Here is a 19,507-nt window from a genome sequence, read left to right on the forward strand (position 1 = left end):
ACTGTACTACGTACACGAGCATATGACCATACAAGTGTTGGAGGTTCTAGAGGGCATTAGGATGTTCTTTTGAACCGTATATTGTAAATATTTGTATTTCCATAAGTCCTAATCATGTATTAGGACTGTTTTGAAAAGCTCCAAGTTTGTATAGAAATCGGTACAACTTTTATTGTAATATATGTAATTTATGGGGTGTTACATTTAATGGTATCAGAGCGGTTCATCCTTAGGATAACCTGAGGGTAGTGGGTTTATTGTGTTTCTCCTGCGTGTAAATTTTTGTTTAAGTCTAGCTTTAAGGCTTAGCTAAAAGTGCCTAATAGGATGTTTAACAATGTTGTTTTCTTGAAATTTTGTTTGTACTTGAGTCAAAGTAGTTGTTATGAATAAAAATGAAAGTATTAAGAATGAAAAAAATCTTGATAGAGTGGTAAGGGTGCACACTCATGAACAGATCAAGATTATTTTCTATCTTAATTCTAAATAGCTAAAGTACATTTTAGAGATAAGTTTTGATTGGTTTTTACCTGTTTCGTATGATTATTTCTTTTAAGTTAATTTGTCTTAAAGATGTAGCGGGAAATTTTTAGTAATTTCTAATTCAATTCTTTATGTGCTTAGAAGATGGCACGTAGACCACCTACTCCACCTCCACCAGTAGATATTCCCAACTTAGCTCGGGAAATAGAGATGATGGCAACAACCTTGCAACAATAGAGTGCTACTATGGCACAACAACATCAGGCCGCCCTTCATCAATTAGAAATAACTAGATTAGCAGCTGAAACGTCTCAGCTTCATCAACAACCTCACACCTTTAGTCTAGAGGATTTTCTGAGACACAATCCACCCAAGTTTAATGGGTGAGAGATATAAAAAGAATCTTTGAAGCTACTCAATGCTTTGAAGAGAGAAAGTTATTCTATGCCATTTATGTACTAACTGAAGAAGCTTGATTCTAGTGGATAGGCATAAAGCAAATGATGGAAGACAGAGGAGAAGATGCCACTTGGGAGAACTTCAAAGTAAGATTCTTGGAGGAGTATTTTCCTGATAGTGTCAGATATGCAAAAGAAATTGAATTCATGCAGCTGGAACAAGGAAATCTTTCAGTCACTGAATATGATACTAGGTTCAAACACCTAGCTAGATTCTACACCCAGACCATGACTGAGGTTTGGAGATGTAGAAAATTTGAGTTCGGGTTGAAGCAAGAGCTTAAAGAAGTGGTGATTCCTATGTCTATTAGAGATTTCCTTGCTCTAGTGGAGAAAACAAAAGTAGTGGAGAGTTTGAAAAGTAGTAGCAGACTTGCCAAGCCACAAGTGGGAGGACCTTCTAGAAGCACACCCAAATATGAAGATAAAAAGAAGCCTTATTCCAGATCTCAATACTTCAGGAGTGGAGGGCCTACTTCTCAGTTGCTACTAAATGTCAAATGTTTTAGATGTGGTGGGGAACACATAGTTAAATTTTTTCCTCATTCAGTGTCAAACGTTACATGTGATAGATGCCATAGATATGGTCATGCTACGAAGGACTGTCGTGCCAGACTTCCAGTCCCAAATATTACTGGAATGCGACAGAATAATAATCAGAAACCTAGAACAGCAGGCAAAGTTTTTGCTATTAATGGAGCTGAAGCTTCACAATCTGATAGCCTTGTTAGAGCTATTTGTTCTATCCTTGGAACACAGTTATCTGTATTGTTTGATTCTGGGGCAACCCATTCTTTTATATCTTTTGATTGTGCTAAGAAACTTAAGTTGCCAGTCCGAGAGTTAGAATTTGAGTTGGTGATATCTACAACAACAAAAGGTATTATAGTAACTTCTTCCATGTGTGCTGAGTGTTCAGTAATTTTAGATGGGCAGAGATACAAGATCAACATTATTTGTATACCTTTGAAAGATTTAGAGGTTATATTGGGAATGGATTGATTATCTGCTAATCATATCCTTATAGATTGTGGTCAGAAGAAGTTAATTTTCCCTGGATTAGAAGGAATGCAGGTTATCTCAGCTCATCAGTTTGAAAGAGAGATACAATAAGGTGCAAAATGTTTTATGCTCTTGGCTTGTTCTATAGTTACAAATAAAGTACAAAAAGAGATGTTTGTAGTTCAGGTATTTATTGATGTATTTCCTGGTGAGATTCTTGGACTTCAACCAAAAAGAGAGATAGAGTTTGCAATTGACTTGATTCCTGGAGCAGGCCCTGTGTCAATTTTTCCATATCGAATGGCACCAACAGAGTTAGCTTAATTGAAGAAACAACTAGAAGATTTATTGGAGAAACAATTCATTTAACCTAGTGTTTCTCCATGGGGAGCTCCAGTGTTATTAGTGAAGAAGAAGGATGGTTCATCACATTTATACTTAGATTATAGACAATTAAACAAGTTAACAATAAAGAATAAATATCCTCTTCCTAGAATTGACGATCTGATGGATCAGTTGCATGGGGCAGTTGTCTTTTCTAAACTAGATCTACGCTCAGGTTATCACCAAATTTTAGTGAAAGCGGAAGATGTTCAGAAGACTGCTTTTAGATCAAGGTATGGTCACTATGAATTTCTGGTCATGCCATTTGGTGTGACCAATGCTCCAGCTATCTTCATGGATTATATGAATTGGATATTTAGACCTTTTCTTGATAAGTTTGTGGTAGTGTTCATAGATGATATCTTGATCTATTCTCGTACAAGTGAAGAACATGCAGAACATCTTAGAACTATCCTGAACATTTTGAGAGAAAAATAATTATATGCTAAACTTTCAAAATGTGACTTCTGGATGTCAGAAATACAATTTTTAAGACATGTTATCTCTGCACAGGGAATATCAGTATATCTTTCTAAAGTGTAGGTTGTACTTTAGTGGGAACGTCCTAAAACTGTTACAGAAATTAGAAGCTTTGTCGGGTTAGCAGAATATTCAGAAGATTTATAGAAGGTTTTTCTAAAATAGTGGCTCCTTTGACTATAAAGGATCATCCTTTTGCATGGACTGAACAATGTGAGAGAAGCTTTGAAGAGTTGAAAAGAAGGTTGACTAATGCTCCTGTATTGACAATCCCTTATATCAATCAGTCTTTTGAAGTTTTCTGTGATGCTTCCTATCAGGAATTGAGTTATGTTCTGATGCAGAATAAGAAAATATAATTTAATTGATTGTTAACTTTAAAATTTATTTTACTTTATTTTTAAATCATAATTATTTTCATCTCTATCTGTGATGATCTAATTATGAGATTATTATGCATATAAAGATTGTTGATGGCACTATTTTTATGATACCAAATAAAAAAAAAACTATGACATTAAGAAAGACTAAAGACTATCGTTAATACGATTGCAACTTGAATATTTGTGAATATATACTGATTAAAATAGTATAACACATTTTACACATTCACTCTTTTGAATCGATTAATAAAAAACAAATACTATCACCAAGCATAATTTTAAGTCATCAGTAATAAAATGATAAAAACACTGATTATAAAATTAAAAGTTGTCTTTTTCCAATAAAACATAAATATACTCATTTTTTTCTATAGTTTTTAGTGTATTTTTATATGATTTATAATATTTTAATTTTTTTAATCAATGTTCTTTCTAAAATGATAGAATATCTTTATGGAAGATATCTGGAAATTGTTTTGGATGGTTAAAAATAACTCTTTCATTAGATAATTCTCTATTACATCCTAAAATTATCTAAACATTTTATTATTATTTTTTATAAGCAACTCAACTTTAAAATAAAACAAAATATTTTCCTTTAGTTTTAGATTTTTTAATTTAAATATGTAATAGGCAGAAATTACAAATAGGCACCAACATCAATTGCAGAATTTCTTTTATTTTTAAATATAAAAGTTTTTCTTATTGATCATATTACTCATAAAAATAGAATGTGAAGTGGTTGTTGAAATTGAAAAAAAAGATTTGTCTGACACCACATATACCTTCCAAATTCTGCAACAGTGAATCTTTTCATATTCCAAAACAACCTTTTCATATTCCATTTTAGAAAACAGAACATCTTTTGGGATTCTTAAATCTTTTTAATGCATAACTTCACTTCCTACTTTATTTTTAAAATTCAATTTTATTTTCCTTCTCACATGCTAACTCTATAAAACCAGATGACAGTTGCTTCTCTCATATCATTCTCACATTCATACCAATCTACTTGTTTTTGTTACAAATTCATTCTAGTCAGTAATCCCTATATTTCATATTTTCTTCAACTTTTTCTTTTTTGTTTGTATTCAACATTCCAAACTTCCAAAATTTAACTTCATCTCTAATTTGTGTGTGATTATCTACTAGGGTTCATCCGCTCTTATTTTTTTTCCAAGTGGATATTAACATTTGTTTCCTCAATGGGGAATAACAAGAAAAGGCTTAAGTTGATGTTTGAGAAGTATACTTGGAACATCACCAACTTCTCTAAAGTTTTTTCCTTTAAACTTTTCTCCGACAAATTTATACTCGATGGCCAGACATGGTACTTTGTTCAAATTTTGCTTACTGATTACGCTTCTCACAATGTTTTCTTTTGTTTGTTTTAATAATGTTTTAACTTTTCTTTTAGGCAGATTTTTATCACCCTAATTCCGAGCAAGGACGATTACTTGGAAATTTATTTAAAAGCAGATACGGAATCTTCTAATTTACGTGTGGGCTGGGAAAAAGCTGCAAATTTCAGATTTGCTGTAATCAACCAGGTTAATGACAAAATGACTATAAGAAAAGGTATTTTTCATACTTTAGTCTTTCTAAATTTTAGGTTTTGTTCACTGCTTTTGTCAAAGTAGACCTTGTAATCTATTTAAGACCAACTTATTATGCTTTGGGAGGAGAGATTTTGGGTGGAAGAATCAAATTATGATTTGTTTTAACCTTAATGAGTCAATTTTTTTAACCTGAAACAACTAACCCTTGGTATATGAATTTTCCAGGATATGATTATGCATCTGGCAATAGTTGTTTCGGTCATATCTCATCTTCACATGGACTTAAAGACCCTGGTAGTGGATTTATTGTGAATGATACTTGTGTGATTGAAGTTGGGACTTGTCACCAAATATGTGGATGAGAATAAAGAATATCAGCCTGTTTGCAAGATTGATGACAATCCTACGAAGGACAACAATAATCCTTTACTTCATGAAATGTTCAGAAGTTCATATGAAAAAATAGAGGAAGATTTTGTTCCGCTATTAGTAGAAGCATGTTCACAGCATCCCTCACTTGTTGTAAGTCAGGAGAAGAGAAGTTGCAGGTTTACTGAATGGGCATTCACAGCTTTGGGTCGAGTTCTTCATTTCCTCAATACTAAAAAATTAAAAGATATGGATGAAGAAGCATGTAATCATCTCCAAATTTTGTGGGATGAACTTAAGACATGTGGGTTTGATTTGACTTGGTTAGAGTTTTATGTTGAATCTGCGTTGAATGTGAAAGATTATATGGAGAATGTTGATGAGATGAGAAAGAGTTTGTCTGCTTTAAAGATTGAAACAGATAAGTTGAAGGCAAGGTTGATTGAAAGAGAGACACAAACTTGAAATGTCAATTTGGAACAATTATAAGGATTTTGAAGGGAAGCATTCATAATATGAATTTCTTTTGGAGACTGATTAGCTTCATCTAATGTCAATTTAGTTTTATGAAACTTCTGATTGGTGCTGATATTGCAATTTGATTAATGATTATGATAGTATTTGCTCTAGAGATTATATTTAATATGTTAGAATTAATTGTAATTTTGACTTTTTATATTTTAAGAAATCTTTAATTTTAGTTTCTAAAATTATTTTTCATAATTTTGATAATTTAATTTCTAATTATATTTAATTTTTCTCTTTAATTTTTTTTAAATAGGTTTTGTAAAATGTCAATATATAAAACTACAGTTGATCATTTTGTGGAAGTTATGTGTTTTATATATTCATGTATTGACACATTAACTTATTAATTAGTTTAGATTAACTTTTTTAATTTTAATTTTGAATAATATGAACATAATAAATATAATTATTTTTTTATAAAGTAGAATAAATAATTAAATTTGAGTAAATTTATAGGTGTCTCGTCTAGATCCATATACAATTGATTATATGCTATTGCATTTCTACTTTCATAAAAGTTTAATTTCTAATATGTAATTTGGATTTTGTATATTTTCTAAGTTGTTTTTTTTTTATATTTCGGATTATATAATAAAGATACATTTTAAAATATATCTCTAGATCTAAAAATATTTTTCAAAATGCATATTCAAAATACATTTGTAATCCAAAATATAAATATTTTTAAGAGATAAATTTATCATTTTAAAATTTCAATACAAGAGGCATACCCAAATCCAAATCTCAAAATTCTATATAGGAGGTTATTGTAACATTGGAGGAAGAATTAATATAATAAAGGTGATTTTCAATTTAACAAAGAAAGAAAAAATTTAGTGGCACTTGTTCACCTAAATTTTTATTATAAAATAAATAACATTAGGAAATTTAGAAACATATGTTATGATTGTATTTAGTAAGGTTAATAAATTATGCGTATATTTTGTAAGATTAATAAAAATAACTTATATTAGATTTTCTAAAAATGAAAAGAAATGTGAAAGTAGTTTAAATTGATAAATAAAAATAAATTTATAAAAATTATATTAGATTAGTACCTATTAGATTAACTAGCTTAGATTAATTATATTAGAAAAAATATTCATTTTAAAATATATAAAATTATAATTACATAATAAATAATCATGTTTGTTTATAAATAAATAAAAATATCTAAAAAAATTCTTATTATTTTTGTAAGCAACCCAACTTTAAAAAAAAATATTATTTTACTTCAATTTTAGACTTTTCATTTAAATAAAATTAAATATAAATTATTTAATTGTGATGTAATAAGCAGAAATTACAAATATGCACCAACTTCAATTGCAGAAATCATTAGTCATGGTGTTTTTATCTTAAAACTCACATCAGGTATAAATAAAAATAAAAATAACACTATGTTTAAATCACTTTGTCAAAAAAAGAGAGTAAGATTTCTGTTATTCAATTTCTAAATTTTAAAGTATTCACAATAGTAGGAAATATTAATCATAACATTTAATATTTATAAGATTTTGTATCAAAGAAAGAGCTAAAATTTGTATAGTAAAAGATAAAAAATTCTCAAATTTTGAAAGAAAAAAAGTCATATTGTAAAAGAAAAAAAAATCTAGAATCTCAAAAAGTTACTCAAAATCTTAAATAAAATTTATTATTAAAAAAATTAAATAAGATATTAAAAGATGAAAAGAATTAGTGGAATGTGATCTTACACTAAAAGGATGTATTAGAATCCCATAAGCTTGACCTAGACAGAACCCAATGCCACCATTTACCTTCCATAACCAACTTTTCATTTCCCCTTTTTAAAAAAAATACATATTTTCGGATTAAACTTCATTTCTTATCTTATTTTTAATATTTCCTACTCAAATAGATTCGTGTTAATGTCACGTGAGAATAAATATTTACAAATAATTTGATAGGCGTTCGATAATGTCAATATAATAGTTTCTAAATAATTTTGATATTATCTTAACAAGTGAATTTAAGTTTAAGTCAATTTTACAAAATTAATAGATAAAATTTATACTTTATACTTACTTGTGCACTATAAAATGTACACTATGAAATGATCTTATAGTTGAAGTAGGTCTTCTAACACTACACTTTACGTTTTTTATTGTTTCTGTTTTTCTTTCATTCCTTTTAGTTAAACTTCCATGACACTAGTGTTGTTATTGGAATTGAAAACCACTAAAGAATGCAACTCTCCAACCATTTTTCAATCTACTTTTTGTTTTCATCCCTTACCATCTATCTAATTCCCCCTTAAATAGAATGAATAAAACTTAAAGAATTTGAATATTCTCTTTATATCAAAGAAAACAATTCATGTCATTTTCCAAATGAATATGGTAGAACTAATTGTAATTTTGATATTTAATATTTAAAAAAATTGATTTCATAATGTCACAATTAAATATAAAAAATTAGTAAAACTTGTTGTGGTCATCAGACTTAAACAAAAGATATTTCAACTGATTTAAAATTCGAATCAACTAACTAAAATTAACACAAATTTAAAAATAAAACTTTCAAAAGAGATTTCAAATCATACAAACTTAGATCATAACTATGTGCAAATTAAAAACTAAAAATCTACCAAACTATACACACACAAATTCTTCATGGCAGATTTGAAAATCATCAAAGTCACCTTGTTCAACATTAATGAGTACCATGACGAGGTCTCGTGGTGTGTTACCAAATGCTGAGATGATGAGGTCATGTAGTGTACTATCTGAATCTCTAAGATCTCAAGGTCCTGTAGTGTACTACTGATAAATGTATAATCATAGTTGAATTCATAGGATAAACGACATGTACAATGGAAGGAATAAGCACAATTATCATCAAGGAACATGTCAAAACACTCTAACTCAAGTTGCACATGAAGAAAACAAGGAATGTGCAGATAATTGTGAAGATAAGTGCAAAAAAAAAAAAGGCAAACAAGGAAGGAGTTGTAGAGCCAATTCGCGAGTGCATGGAGAAGGGCTCAATAGAATGAAAATACCAAAACAATGAGCGCATCTTCATTCGTCGAGCAAATTGAGGCCAAAACACATGAAGTTTCGAAAGACTGAAGCCCTGAGCAAATTCCAAAGGGATGCGCAGATCAAATACTTAACCATGAAGAAAATCCAAATTCGCTTAAGAAGGGCTCAAGCCTAAAAAACCAAAGTTGGACTTGGAAAATTTAGCTTGTATCTAAAGCCAATATAACCTTAACTTATAACCAATATTTGGAAGAGATTTGAAGGATCTAAGGCTAATCCCTGACGAATCTCTAACTTTGGAATCCTCGAAAGCCTAAAGATTGAAGATTAAAGCTAAAAAGGATTGATTAAGGATGAAGAGAGCTATTATGATGAACAAATTGTTAATCCCCATGATCCATGTGAAGCTTAATTCAAAAGCTATAAATAGGGACTTTGGTTTAACATCCAAAGCATTAAGAGGTCTTGAGAAATCTAGAGAAAACCCATTGAGAGGTACTGAAAGATACATAGAGGTATCAAGAATTTGGGTTAGAAAGATCAAGTGAGATCCTTAGAGAGACTTAAATAATGATGTTCTGTTGATTCAAACTCAAAGAGCCTGAACCTTCAGAATCCAATCAGGCTAAGTAGGTGAGATCCTCATAAGAAGTGAAGACCAATCTCTAGAGAAGGGAGTCTTGAAGCCATGTTGGCCACAACATCAATAGGATCTTTGTTGTTGTAATTTAGCTTCTCATCATGCGTTGTACTGTAAGATTTGATTATGAGTTGCTAAATATACTTTATTGGGATTGGATGACACTGTGATATATTTGGAGTTAATGTTGTTTGTAGATGCATGTGTTCTCTTTTGTAATAAACTTCATTGGGTCGGTAGTGTGCTTAATACTCAACTGTGAGGGTCGACCATTGATTATCCAGAACTTGGGTTGGTCAAAACTGGAACATGATTTTTGAATAAAACATTGCATATATGAATAACAATATCAAAGGAAAGACACATGGTTATTCCAATTTCAACATATGTACTATATCGATATTTCTTTGCTTTCATGATTGATCTAACACTTCACCTCTCAATCTAAATATTAATTAGTATGTTGTTATTATTATTATTACTATTACTCTTACTATTATTATTATTATTATTATTATTATTATTATTATTATTATTATTATCATCCTCATCATATACGTAAACCATCTCCAATTCATGTTTCACTTCATTATAAAAGATAAAATACACTTTGATATCATTAATTTCCTATGGATCCATTGGTTGTACTACAGTTGTCTCTATCCTCTTTTTGACTAAAAGAGTGGAACTTATCTGAGCTTAATTAATTTACACCAAAGATCTCTGACATCTTGCCAGTTATTAACACAAACCACTCATCAAGTACCCAAGTGCTCAAAATGTCAAGGTCCAACTCCACATCCCGAAATCTAGGCAACAATTTAAAAATGATGATTAACGGTACTTGGACCTACTCGGATCTAACCTAGTCATCCATATATAGGAGCAATACCATCACCATAAATAGGTGAAGACCAAAGGAGAAAAGGTAATAAATTTTTGACTTTATTATATACTCACTACTTCGAGAAGTGACTTATAATCACAAGTACCTTATCAAGGACTTGAAGATCGAATACTCCATATCCTAAATAATTAAAAGAGTGCGTAAAATAGAAATTAAACCCTATAAAAATATTAACAAACAATAAAATTTATTATTTATAAGACTTTCTATAAGAAAAAGCTAAGATTTGTATAGTAAAAAATAACAAAAATTCTCAAATTTTGAAAGAAAAAAGTCATATTGTAAAAGAAAAAAAAAATCTAGAATCTTAAATGCTATTTAAAATCTTAAATAAAATTTATTAGTAAAACAAAAAATTAAATAAGATATTAAAATGAAAAATAAAATAGGGGAATGTTATCTTACACTAAAAGGATGCACTAGAATCCGAGAGTGGCAACGCAGCTTACAAAAGTTTGGTCTAAACAGAACACATTAATGATTTTGCAAACTTTTCAAGTCTTTTTTTCTGTCCTACCAAAACTTGAAAAGTTCTTTGAGTATAAGAAATGACTGCATTATGTTTTCGTTGTTGTGTGTGAATATCTACTAGGGTTCATCCGTTCTTATTTTTTTCCTCTATCAGGTTGAAATTTGTAAGTTCCTGAAATGGGGAATAGCAAGAAAAGGCTTAAGTTGATGTTTGAGAAGTATACGTGGAACATCACCAACTTCTCTAAAGTTTTTTCCTTTGAACTTTTCTCCGACAAATTTATACTCGATGGCCAGACATGGTACTTTGTTCAAATTTTGCTTACTGATTACGCTTCTCACAATGTTTTCTTTTGTTTGTTTTAATAATGTTTTAACTTTGCTTTTAGGCAGATTGTTATCACCCCAATTGGGAGCATGGACGATTACATTGATATTTATTTAGAAGCAGATAAGGATTGTGCTAATGTACCTGAGGGCTGGAAAAAGGCTGCAAATTTCAGTTTTGCTGTAACCGACCAGGTTAATGACAAAATGACTATAAGAAAAGGTATTTTTCATACTTTGGTCTTTCTAAATTTTAAGTTTTGTTCACTGTTTTTTTGTCAAAGTAGACCTTGTAACTATCTAAAAACCAACTTATTATGCTTTGTGTTAGAGGATAAGGTTTGGGAGGAGAGATTTTTTGGGTAGAAGAATCAAATTATGATTTGTTTTGACCTTAAATGAGTATATTATTTTCAATCCGAAACAACTAACCCTTGGTATATGAATTTTCCAGGATTTGAATTTGAGTATAGTGCAAATGACTATAGTTGGGGTATTGATGATTTCTTACCTTTACAGGAACTTAAAAACCCTGGTAGCGGGTTTATTGTGAATGATACTTGTGTGATTGAAGCTGGGATTTTTTTCACCAAGTATGTGGATGAGAATAGTGAATATCAGCCTGTTTGCAAGATTGATGACAACCCTACGAGGGACCGCAATAATCCTTTATTTCATAAAATGTTCAGAAGCTCATATGAAAATGTGGATCAAAAGTTTGTTCCACTATTAGTAGAAGCATGTTTACAGCATCCCTCACTTGTTGTAAGTCAGGAGAAGAGAAGTTGCAGGTTTACTGAATGGGCATTCTCAGCTTTGGGTCGAGTTCTTCATTTCCTCAAGACTAAAACAGTGAAAGATATAGATGATGAAGCATGTAATCATCTTCAAATTTTGTGGGATGAACTTAAGACATTTGGGTTTGATTTGACTTGGTTAGAATTTTATGTTGAATCTGCCTTGGGTGCGAAAGATTATATGGAGAATATTGATGAGATGAGAAAGAATGTGTCTGCTTTAAAGATTGAAACAGAGAAGTTGAAGGCAAGGTTGATTGAAAGAGAGACAAAACTTGAAATGTCAAGTAAGGAGTTGATGAAAGCAGAGAAAATATGTGAAAACTCAATTTGGATGTCAAAATCAGGATATTGAAGGGAAACATTCAGAAGATGAATTTCTTTTGGAGACTAACTATTTAGTTTTACGAAATTGCTGTTGATATTACAATTTGATTAATGATTATGATAATCTTTGCTGTAGAGATTATCAACTATATCTGAAGAAACAAGAAATCAAGTCAATCTCATTTTCCAAATGAATATGTTAGAACTAATTGTAATTTTGGCTTTTTATATTTTAAGAAATCTTTAATTTTTGTTTCTTAAATTATTTTTCATAATTTTGATAATATAATTTCTAATTATATTTAATTTTTCTCTTTGCTTTTTTTTTTAAAAAAAATATAGGTTTTGTAAAATGTCAATATATAAAACTACAATTAATCAGTATTGACACATTTGTTTACCTAACTTATTAATTAACTTGTATTAACTCTTTTTATAATTTTAATTTTGAATAAGAGGAACATAATAAATTTTTAAGTATTCATAGTAGGGAATATTAATCATAAAATTTAATATTTATAAGATTTTGTATCAAAGAAAGAGCTAAGATTTGTATAGTAAAAGATAAAAAAAAATCTCAAATTTTGAAAGAAAAAAAGTCATATTGTAAAAGAATAAAAATTCTAGAATCTAAAAAGGTTACTCAAATCTTAAATAAAATTTATTATTAAAACAAAAAATTAAATAAGATATTAAAAGATGAAAAAAAATTAGTGGAATGTGATCTTACACTAAAAGGATGTATTACCTTCCAAAATCTGCAATTATTTTTATAAAACTAATTTTTAATATAAAAAATTAGACTAAAGGAATAATTAAAAAATGTCTGAGCCCGGGTTCGAACCGGGGACCTCTAGTGTGTGAGACTAGCGTGATAACCAACTACACCACCCAGACTCCTTTGAAAATAATAAATAAAACATTGTACTTAAACTTGTATTTTCTTCACAGAGAGATAAATTGTTTGTTTTATGTGCAATGTGGACCTCACCATCATCATTATTATTTAGTAGAATAACAATAAAAATTAAAATATTTAAATAATGATTATATATTATAATAAAATAAATCTTTATTTCAGTAAGTATGCTGAAAATTTATTTTATAATAATATTTTTTAAATATTGATTTTTTAATATTTTTGTGTAAAAAATAAATAAAAAATCATGTTTTAGATCTATAAAATTATATTTAAAATCATGCTTTAGATTTTTTTTTTTTTAAATTTCACCTATTGTCACTTGAAAATAATTTTTTTGTTAAAAATAAAAACATTTAAAGAAAATCAAACATGTTCATGAGTAGTAAAATTAAGCTTGTTTTCGGTATGAAAAAAAAACAATAAAAAAATAGATTGATTCTCTATCTGTGAAATTAAATTTAGTTTAGTTTTTTCATTAGTCGATAAATATTTTGGTTATTATTTTTAAACTATTAATAACAGTCGCAAAACAATAACTTTTACATATTAACCCTAAACCACACACTATAATTAAAAAATGTAAAGATGTTAACTAAAAATTAAAATAACTAGCACCAACCACTTTGAAAAATATTTCTTTTTTTTTGGTCTTGTCTCTTATAAGTGTATATGAATAAATTTATCCAAATCAATATAATAATTTTATATATTAACTTCTGTATAAAAATGTTCATCTTACAATGATCTCTTATGTGATTTGAGTTTTTGTTTGTTTGTTTTTGTTTCGCCAAATATTATCTCTTCATAAATACCATTAACAAAAACAATAATTATAATGATTAAAATAATAGTAGAAATTAATCTTCTCTTTTACAAGTTTGATCTTTGATTTATATATCACCATATTTTTATTCATAAATTTCTTTTGATTTCAATAATGTCTCGAAAATGTTGTAATATTTTTGTTTGATTTCAATAATGTCTCGACAATGTTGTAATATTTTTGTTCCATATGGTATGTTATATATTTTAGAATAACTATATGGTGTATCAAAGAGAAGTAAGGTGTAATGACTATGATAACATATTATATAGTGCACTTTAAGCTTAAGTCAACTCCATAAAATCAGTTCATGGGTGATGTTTGCATCCACTTATATACAATGAAATATTCTCATCTCTAATTGATGTGAGATCTCCAATAGAAATTGTACACTATCAAGTCTTAACAAATGTTAAATCACACTACTTAATGAGAGTGTTATTAAGCCTTAGAAATTGTAAATAGAAAACATGATTTTGTTTGTCTTGACAAACTCTTTAAGATCTTTAAGATTTGTACATGTGGTTGTAGATTTCATGTCGATTAGAATTAATGACATTTCATTGTATATAAATGGTTGCAAATATTTTCTTATAAACCAGTTTTATAAGATTGAATTATACTTAAAATTTATTTTTTAATATCTATCATGAAAATAATTTTAGTTTGGGATGATAATTTCTAGATGCTTGTTGATGCAAATTGTGAGATGAAGTGAAAATTTCATACGAAAAAACGTGTTATTAACATTTTCTATTTCTCTTTCTCCTCTATGTTATCTAATGAAGAATGAAGATGGTGGAGAAGAATCACCAATATCACACCAACGAAGAAGATGGTTATTAATGTTGATGATTTGGAAAGTAATAATGAAGTCATTATGCGTTGTGTTCCAATCTTTAAGCTCAAAAACTTTTGTTCTTCAAAAATTGCTCACCAAAAATTGCTCAAATGACTTTTCAATTTTGAAGCTAGTAAATTTATTAATAAATCAAGTTTGGTTTGTATTTGCATCATGTTAACACGTTATCAAAGTGTTGATGTTTTAAATATGAATATTTCAAGAGATTGATAATTGACTTTTAATTATGAATATTTCAAAGAGATGGATCATTATTGACTTTTAATTATGAATATTTCGCTTTTATTGAAAAAAAATTCTTTACAAAATAAAGGCATAATATGATTTTAACTTAAAACGCCTAATTAATTTTATATATTTTTATAATTATTTATGAAAAAATTACAGGAACAAAGGCGGCTTTAAAAATTTTGACCTCTTAATAGTTGGTTAAAAAAAATTAAATAATATAATAATTATGAAAAAAAATGTGAATGATATAAATTATAATTAATAGTTAAACTCGATATTCGATTTAATCTAAAAGGATTGTGGTTGTTTTTTTTTTATATTTATCCTTTTATACATTTTTCATTAAAACATATTTTTTAATATTAACCTCAAATCATGTAATAAAAGGGACACAATAACAACTTATGAATTAATGAAACCCAATAAACTTGTAATTATTATATTAAAACAGTAAGACATGATTTTGAGTATAAGACTAAAGAAAAAAAAATTAATTTTGAGTATTAGTAAAATAGTAAAAAGTGAAGTTTTTAACAAAAAGATTGTTATCAACGACACTATAAATATCTCGTGGACTGCTATAGAAATCTTTTTTCTTTGTTTTGCCGCAGTTCTTAGTCGAATCCCTTTGTTGGTGTCAGGTGAGTCTCTTTCTCCATTCCTCCTATCACAAAAATAAACAAAAAAAAAAAATGAATTGGTTTTCTTATTATATTGATCTTCGATTCGTATCTCCCGGATTGTTTTGGCGTTTACTTTCAAATTTGAAATTTTTGGAATGGATGAGAAATTTTGTGTGCCCCTTTGGCTTTTAGATCTGGAATTGCAATGATTCTGGGAAAGGGTATGTAAAGAAGTTATCTTTTGCATTTATTCTTGAATGGGTTGCTTCTGGTTTTGCATGTGGTCTAGCTCTGGTCTAGGTTTATATTAGGACTATATTTGGATTCTTTTTTGGGAGTGTGATGCTGAGAATGATTAGGAAGCTTGTGATTGTAGTTTGATAGTTTCTCCATTTATGGCTGATTTGTGGGCAGTTGGGAACCCTGCTTGTGTTTTGCTTATGTGACTTGGGCACTGATATTCTTTGCCTCAATATTATGCTTGAAGTTAAATTTGTATTTTCTTTCATATAATTTGACAGAAGAAGTTTGTTTCTCCTTTTTGGGTTGTCTGGTTGTGTGTTTTGATAACTAATGCCTGCAAAATGGAATAGACTTATTTTTGTAAATTGTGTTTGTAAAGGTGAAGGTATTTCACATCATGGTTAAGCTACACATGTTCATGTTCTGTAGGGGATATAATGAAGAAATTATTGGCATATGTGGGTCGAAGGAGAAGGAAAATTTCTTTATAGCTAGAAACTATAGACATTTTTGGAGGTTGATATTTTATAATTAGTCTGCTGTCTGTTTAGTGAGGCTTGTAATCTGATTAAAGTGTCTGCAGTCTGTTTATGTTTAAAAAAGGGTTAAATTACATGATCTGTGCACTCTTTTCATGTCAATGTTAAGCTTTAAAAACTGTACAGTGCTGGTCTGACAAAACTTGATCTTGTTTGTGTCTTGACACAGCCTTTGAGTTTTATATCTGTCATGATATTACTTTCAGCTTGGGATCATATTGGCTAGATGTTTGTTGTGCAATGTACGCATAGATAGTTGAAAGGGCAAGTGCAATCTTGATCTGATAAGAGTTTTACCAACATTTATCCTTTCTATTCAGGTCCTCTTTTTTTACTATCCAATGGAGAATGTAAATGATGAAAAAGAATCTTCAAATAGTGTCAATGAAGTAGAAGACACCAATTCTGCACTTATTTGTGGCCTTCCAGATGATATTTCTCTAATGTGTCTGGCAAGAGTTCCTAGAAAATATCATCCAGTCCTGAAGTGTGTCTCAAAGAGATGGAGGGACTTAATTTGCAACGAAGAGTGGTGCACTTATCGTCAGAAGCACAAACTGGATGAGACCTGGATTTATGCTCTGTGCAGGGACAAATTAAATGAGACTTTCTGTTATGTTTTGGATCCAACCGCCTCAGGAAGATATTGGAAGCTCGTTGATGGTCTTCCACCTCACATATCAAAAAGAAAAGGCATTGGTTTTGAAGCTTTGGGAAATAAGCTATTTTTATTGGGTGGTTGCAGATGGTCAAGAGATTGTACTGATGAGGTTTATTCATATGATGCTTCCTCAAACTGTTGGGTTCAAGCTGCTTCCATGCCAACTGCTAGGTAAATATCCTTATGTCATTTCCTTTAGGAAGCTAAGTTTGTATGTGCTAGGTGAATATCAATCTGCTAGGATTTTTCATCATAGATTTTAGGTAGAGTTGTTGCAGTTACTTGAGTTTTGAAGGATTGTTGATACCAGAAAACTAGAGATAGCCACAAACTAAGTATTTTACTTGAAAGAAAATAGCTTATATATATGGCATCCAAATAATTTATTTTCATGATTTGTGACTTCTATCCTCTGTTTAATTGGACTTGGGTATGGGTCCAATACGTACCAAAAAAGTACCCATATGTACCAAAATTGAAGTACCCAGTTTTTCTTTGTAAAATATTTCTGGTACAGCATGATTTTAGGACTACGTATCCTTCAGATTTAAGAAATAAGGTTTCTCTCCATTCTAAAAACACAGTTATCCTTATGCTGTGATTCACTTTTTTCTACAGAGCTTTTGTTTTGAAAGTATAGTTTTAATTAACAACTACTTTGACATCATGCTCTCGTAACATTGACAAAGAATTATTGGTACTTATTTTATTTGTCAATTTAGCTGTCTAAATTTTACTATTGAAGTTGAAATTGCATGTTGTCTTTGTCGGCCTTTGTTAGCCCCTAGCAATGAAGACATCACTGGTTTCTTTTACCAAAAACTTTCAGGTGCTTCTTTGCTTGTGAAGTTTTGGATGAAAAACTATATGCTATTGGAGGATTAGTTTCAAATCCAAGCTATTCTCATTCTTGGGATACTTTTGACCCTCTGACAAATTGTTGGAGATCTCAGAGAGATGTTATTATTATTTCTGATGTTGAAGATTCAGTGATTCTTGATGGGAAGATATATGTTCGATTTTCCAGATATCCTGTAACTCCTTATGTAAGTGCTATTGTATATGAACCATCAAGTGGCACATGGCAGTATGCAGATGCTGACATGGTTTCAGGGTGGACAGGCCCTGCAGTTGTTGTGGATGACACCCTTTATGTCTTGGATCAAACTTTGGGAACTAGGTTAATGATGTGGCACAAAGAGAGACGCCAGTGGATACCTGTTGGAAAACTATCACCATTGCTTACTAGACCACCTTGTCAGCTTGTGGCAGTTGGTAGAAGCATTTTCATTGTTGGGAAAATGCTTAGCACTGTGGTTGTTGATGTTGGTGATTTGGGGAATGAGGGCCAGGTGATGACGACTTCTTCCATACCAGGACTGGCTTCTTCCATACCAAGATTGTCATCTGATTTCACTGTAATAAGTTGTAAATGCTTGTCTATCTAATCGTTGAGTTTTTGTGTTTATTCATGTTAAGATACATGTATCAATGTTACATAGTTTTATTTTGGTTTAATACCACTTTTCGTCTCTTTATTAATGTGCAAAAAATAATTCTGTCTATTAGCTTTTAAAATGTTCAATGTGGACTAAACTGTTTTAAAAATAATTTAATGTTGTCCCTAATATTTTGATACACAAAGTGAAGTGATAGATATGAACTTTAATTTGAAATACATGTAAAGGTTCATTTGAAACACATCATTCGTAGACATTTGATAAGGTAGAAATTTTATGTGATTCGAGGTTGTTGTCAAAGGACTAATTGTGAGATTTGGAGAGTGATATTGTGTATTGTAGGGATGATGATTAGATTTTTGTCGTTGGTTTATGTAGTGAATGGTTTTCTATTGATTTTGTAAGGTGAATCTCACTTTGTAGACTTTAATTGTTTTGAGATTCCTTGGTTTAGGGGTTTATGATGGAATTAAATATTATTTTTTGAGGTTTTAATTGTGTAGTTTATTAATTTCATTCTACTTTGTCAATTAAGTAGGGTTTAGACCCCGCAACGTAGAAATTTTGTTCATAATCTACCATTTAATGGACTAAAATATGTTGATGGATAAGTAGTCATGTGACCTAGATAGATAAAGTTATTTTGAGATATCAGACATGAGGTATATAACAATGAAGGAGTTGTAGTATTCTCATGGTAGGTTGCACAAACAATAATGATGCAATTAATATGGTCAACATTGCAAAGCGATATGGTAAAATATATTTGTTTGTTTGTGGTACACATTGTGTCTGAACCTTAAATATTGATAATCTTTTGGAATATAAGACTGGGAATGAGGTTGAGAGTGGTAATGTGGGTGAGAGGGAGGTGGAGAAGGGGAATGAGTAAGGGGTTCAAAGAGAGATTGTGGTTGGGGTTGAGAGTGAGGTTGAGTGTGATAATGAGAATGAAGAGGCTGAGGCTGATTATGACCATCAATTTGAGCAGGCTGAGAGTGGTCATGTGGCTGATACTAAGTC

The 19,507-nt window shown here is 29.8% G+C and overlaps 3 protein-coding genes, 1 non-coding gene and 1 pseudogene across 7 annotated transcripts; 4 read left to right on the forward strand and 1 right to left on the reverse strand.

Moving 5' to 3' along the window:
• The first annotated feature begins 729 nt into the window (after positions 1 to 729).
• Positions 730 to 2,267, forward strand: LOC137817994 (uncharacterized). The gene is made up of 4 exons (XM_090296153.1): positions 730 to 866; positions 1,193 to 1,821; positions 1,969 to 2,015; positions 2,130 to 2,267. The coding sequence occupies exons 1-4, from the start codon at positions 730 to 732 to the stop codon at positions 2,265 to 2,267; spliced, it is 951 nt and encodes a 316-aa protein (XP_090152279.1).
• Positions 2,268 to 4,395: 2,128 nt separating this feature from the next.
• LOC150024776 (MATH domain and coiled-coil domain-containing protein At3g58360-like) lies at positions 4,396 to 5,704 on the forward strand (annotated as a pseudogene).
• Positions 5,705 to 10,626: 4,922 nt separating this feature from the next.
• On the forward strand, positions 10,627 to 12,205 carry LOC137819127 (MATH domain and coiled-coil domain-containing protein At3g58250). Of its 3 annotated transcripts, none has more exons than XM_090296630.1 (3): positions 10,627 to 10,971; positions 11,059 to 11,219; positions 11,516 to 12,205. In XM_090296630.1, the coding sequence occupies exons 1-3, from the start codon at positions 10,847 to 10,849 to the stop codon at positions 11,521 to 11,523; spliced, it is 294 nt and encodes a 97-aa protein (XP_090152756.1). In that variant the 5' UTR covers positions 10,627 to 10,846; the 3' UTR covers positions 11,524 to 12,205. The 3 variants fall into 3 exon arrangements, with proteins under 3 accessions (XP_090152756.1, XP_068478985.2, XP_068478988.1); XM_068622884.2 differs by having other exon boundaries at positions 10,632 to 10,971; positions 11,451 to 12,205; XM_068622887.2 differs by having other exon boundaries at positions 10,800 to 10,971; positions 11,063 to 11,219; positions 11,451 to 12,205.
• A 738-nt stretch (positions 12,206 to 12,943) lies between these two features.
• TRNAV-CAC (transfer RNA valine (anticodon CAC)) lies at positions 12,944 to 13,017 on the reverse strand. Its single transcript has one exon. It is a non-coding gene; the product is annotated as a tRNA-Val (tRNA).
• A 2,454-nt stretch (positions 13,018 to 15,471) lies between these two features.
• On the forward strand, positions 15,472 to 18,562 carry SKIP4 (SKP1 interacting partner 4). 2 transcript variants are annotated; one of them, XM_068622888.2, is made up of 3 exons: positions 15,472 to 15,599; positions 16,684 to 17,195; positions 17,854 to 18,562. In XM_068622888.2, the coding sequence occupies exons 2-3, from the start codon at positions 16,705 to 16,707 to the stop codon at positions 18,470 to 18,472; spliced, it is 1,110 nt and encodes a 369-aa protein (XP_068478989.1). In that variant the 5' UTR covers positions 15,472 to 15,599; positions 16,684 to 16,704; the 3' UTR covers positions 18,473 to 18,562. The 2 variants fall into 2 exon arrangements, with proteins under 2 accessions (XP_068478989.1, XP_090152757.1); XM_090296631.1 differs by having other exon boundaries at positions 15,545 to 15,802.
• The last annotated feature ends 945 nt before the right edge of the window (positions 18,563 to 19,507 follow it).

Source organism: Phaseolus vulgaris, chromosome 10 (genome assembly GCF_051622355.1).
Source record: "Phaseolus vulgaris cultivar YP4 chromosome 10, ASM5162235v1, whole genome shotgun sequence".
Classification (NCBI taxonomy): domain Eukaryota; kingdom Viridiplantae; phylum Streptophyta; class Magnoliopsida; order Fabales; family Fabaceae; genus Phaseolus; species Phaseolus vulgaris.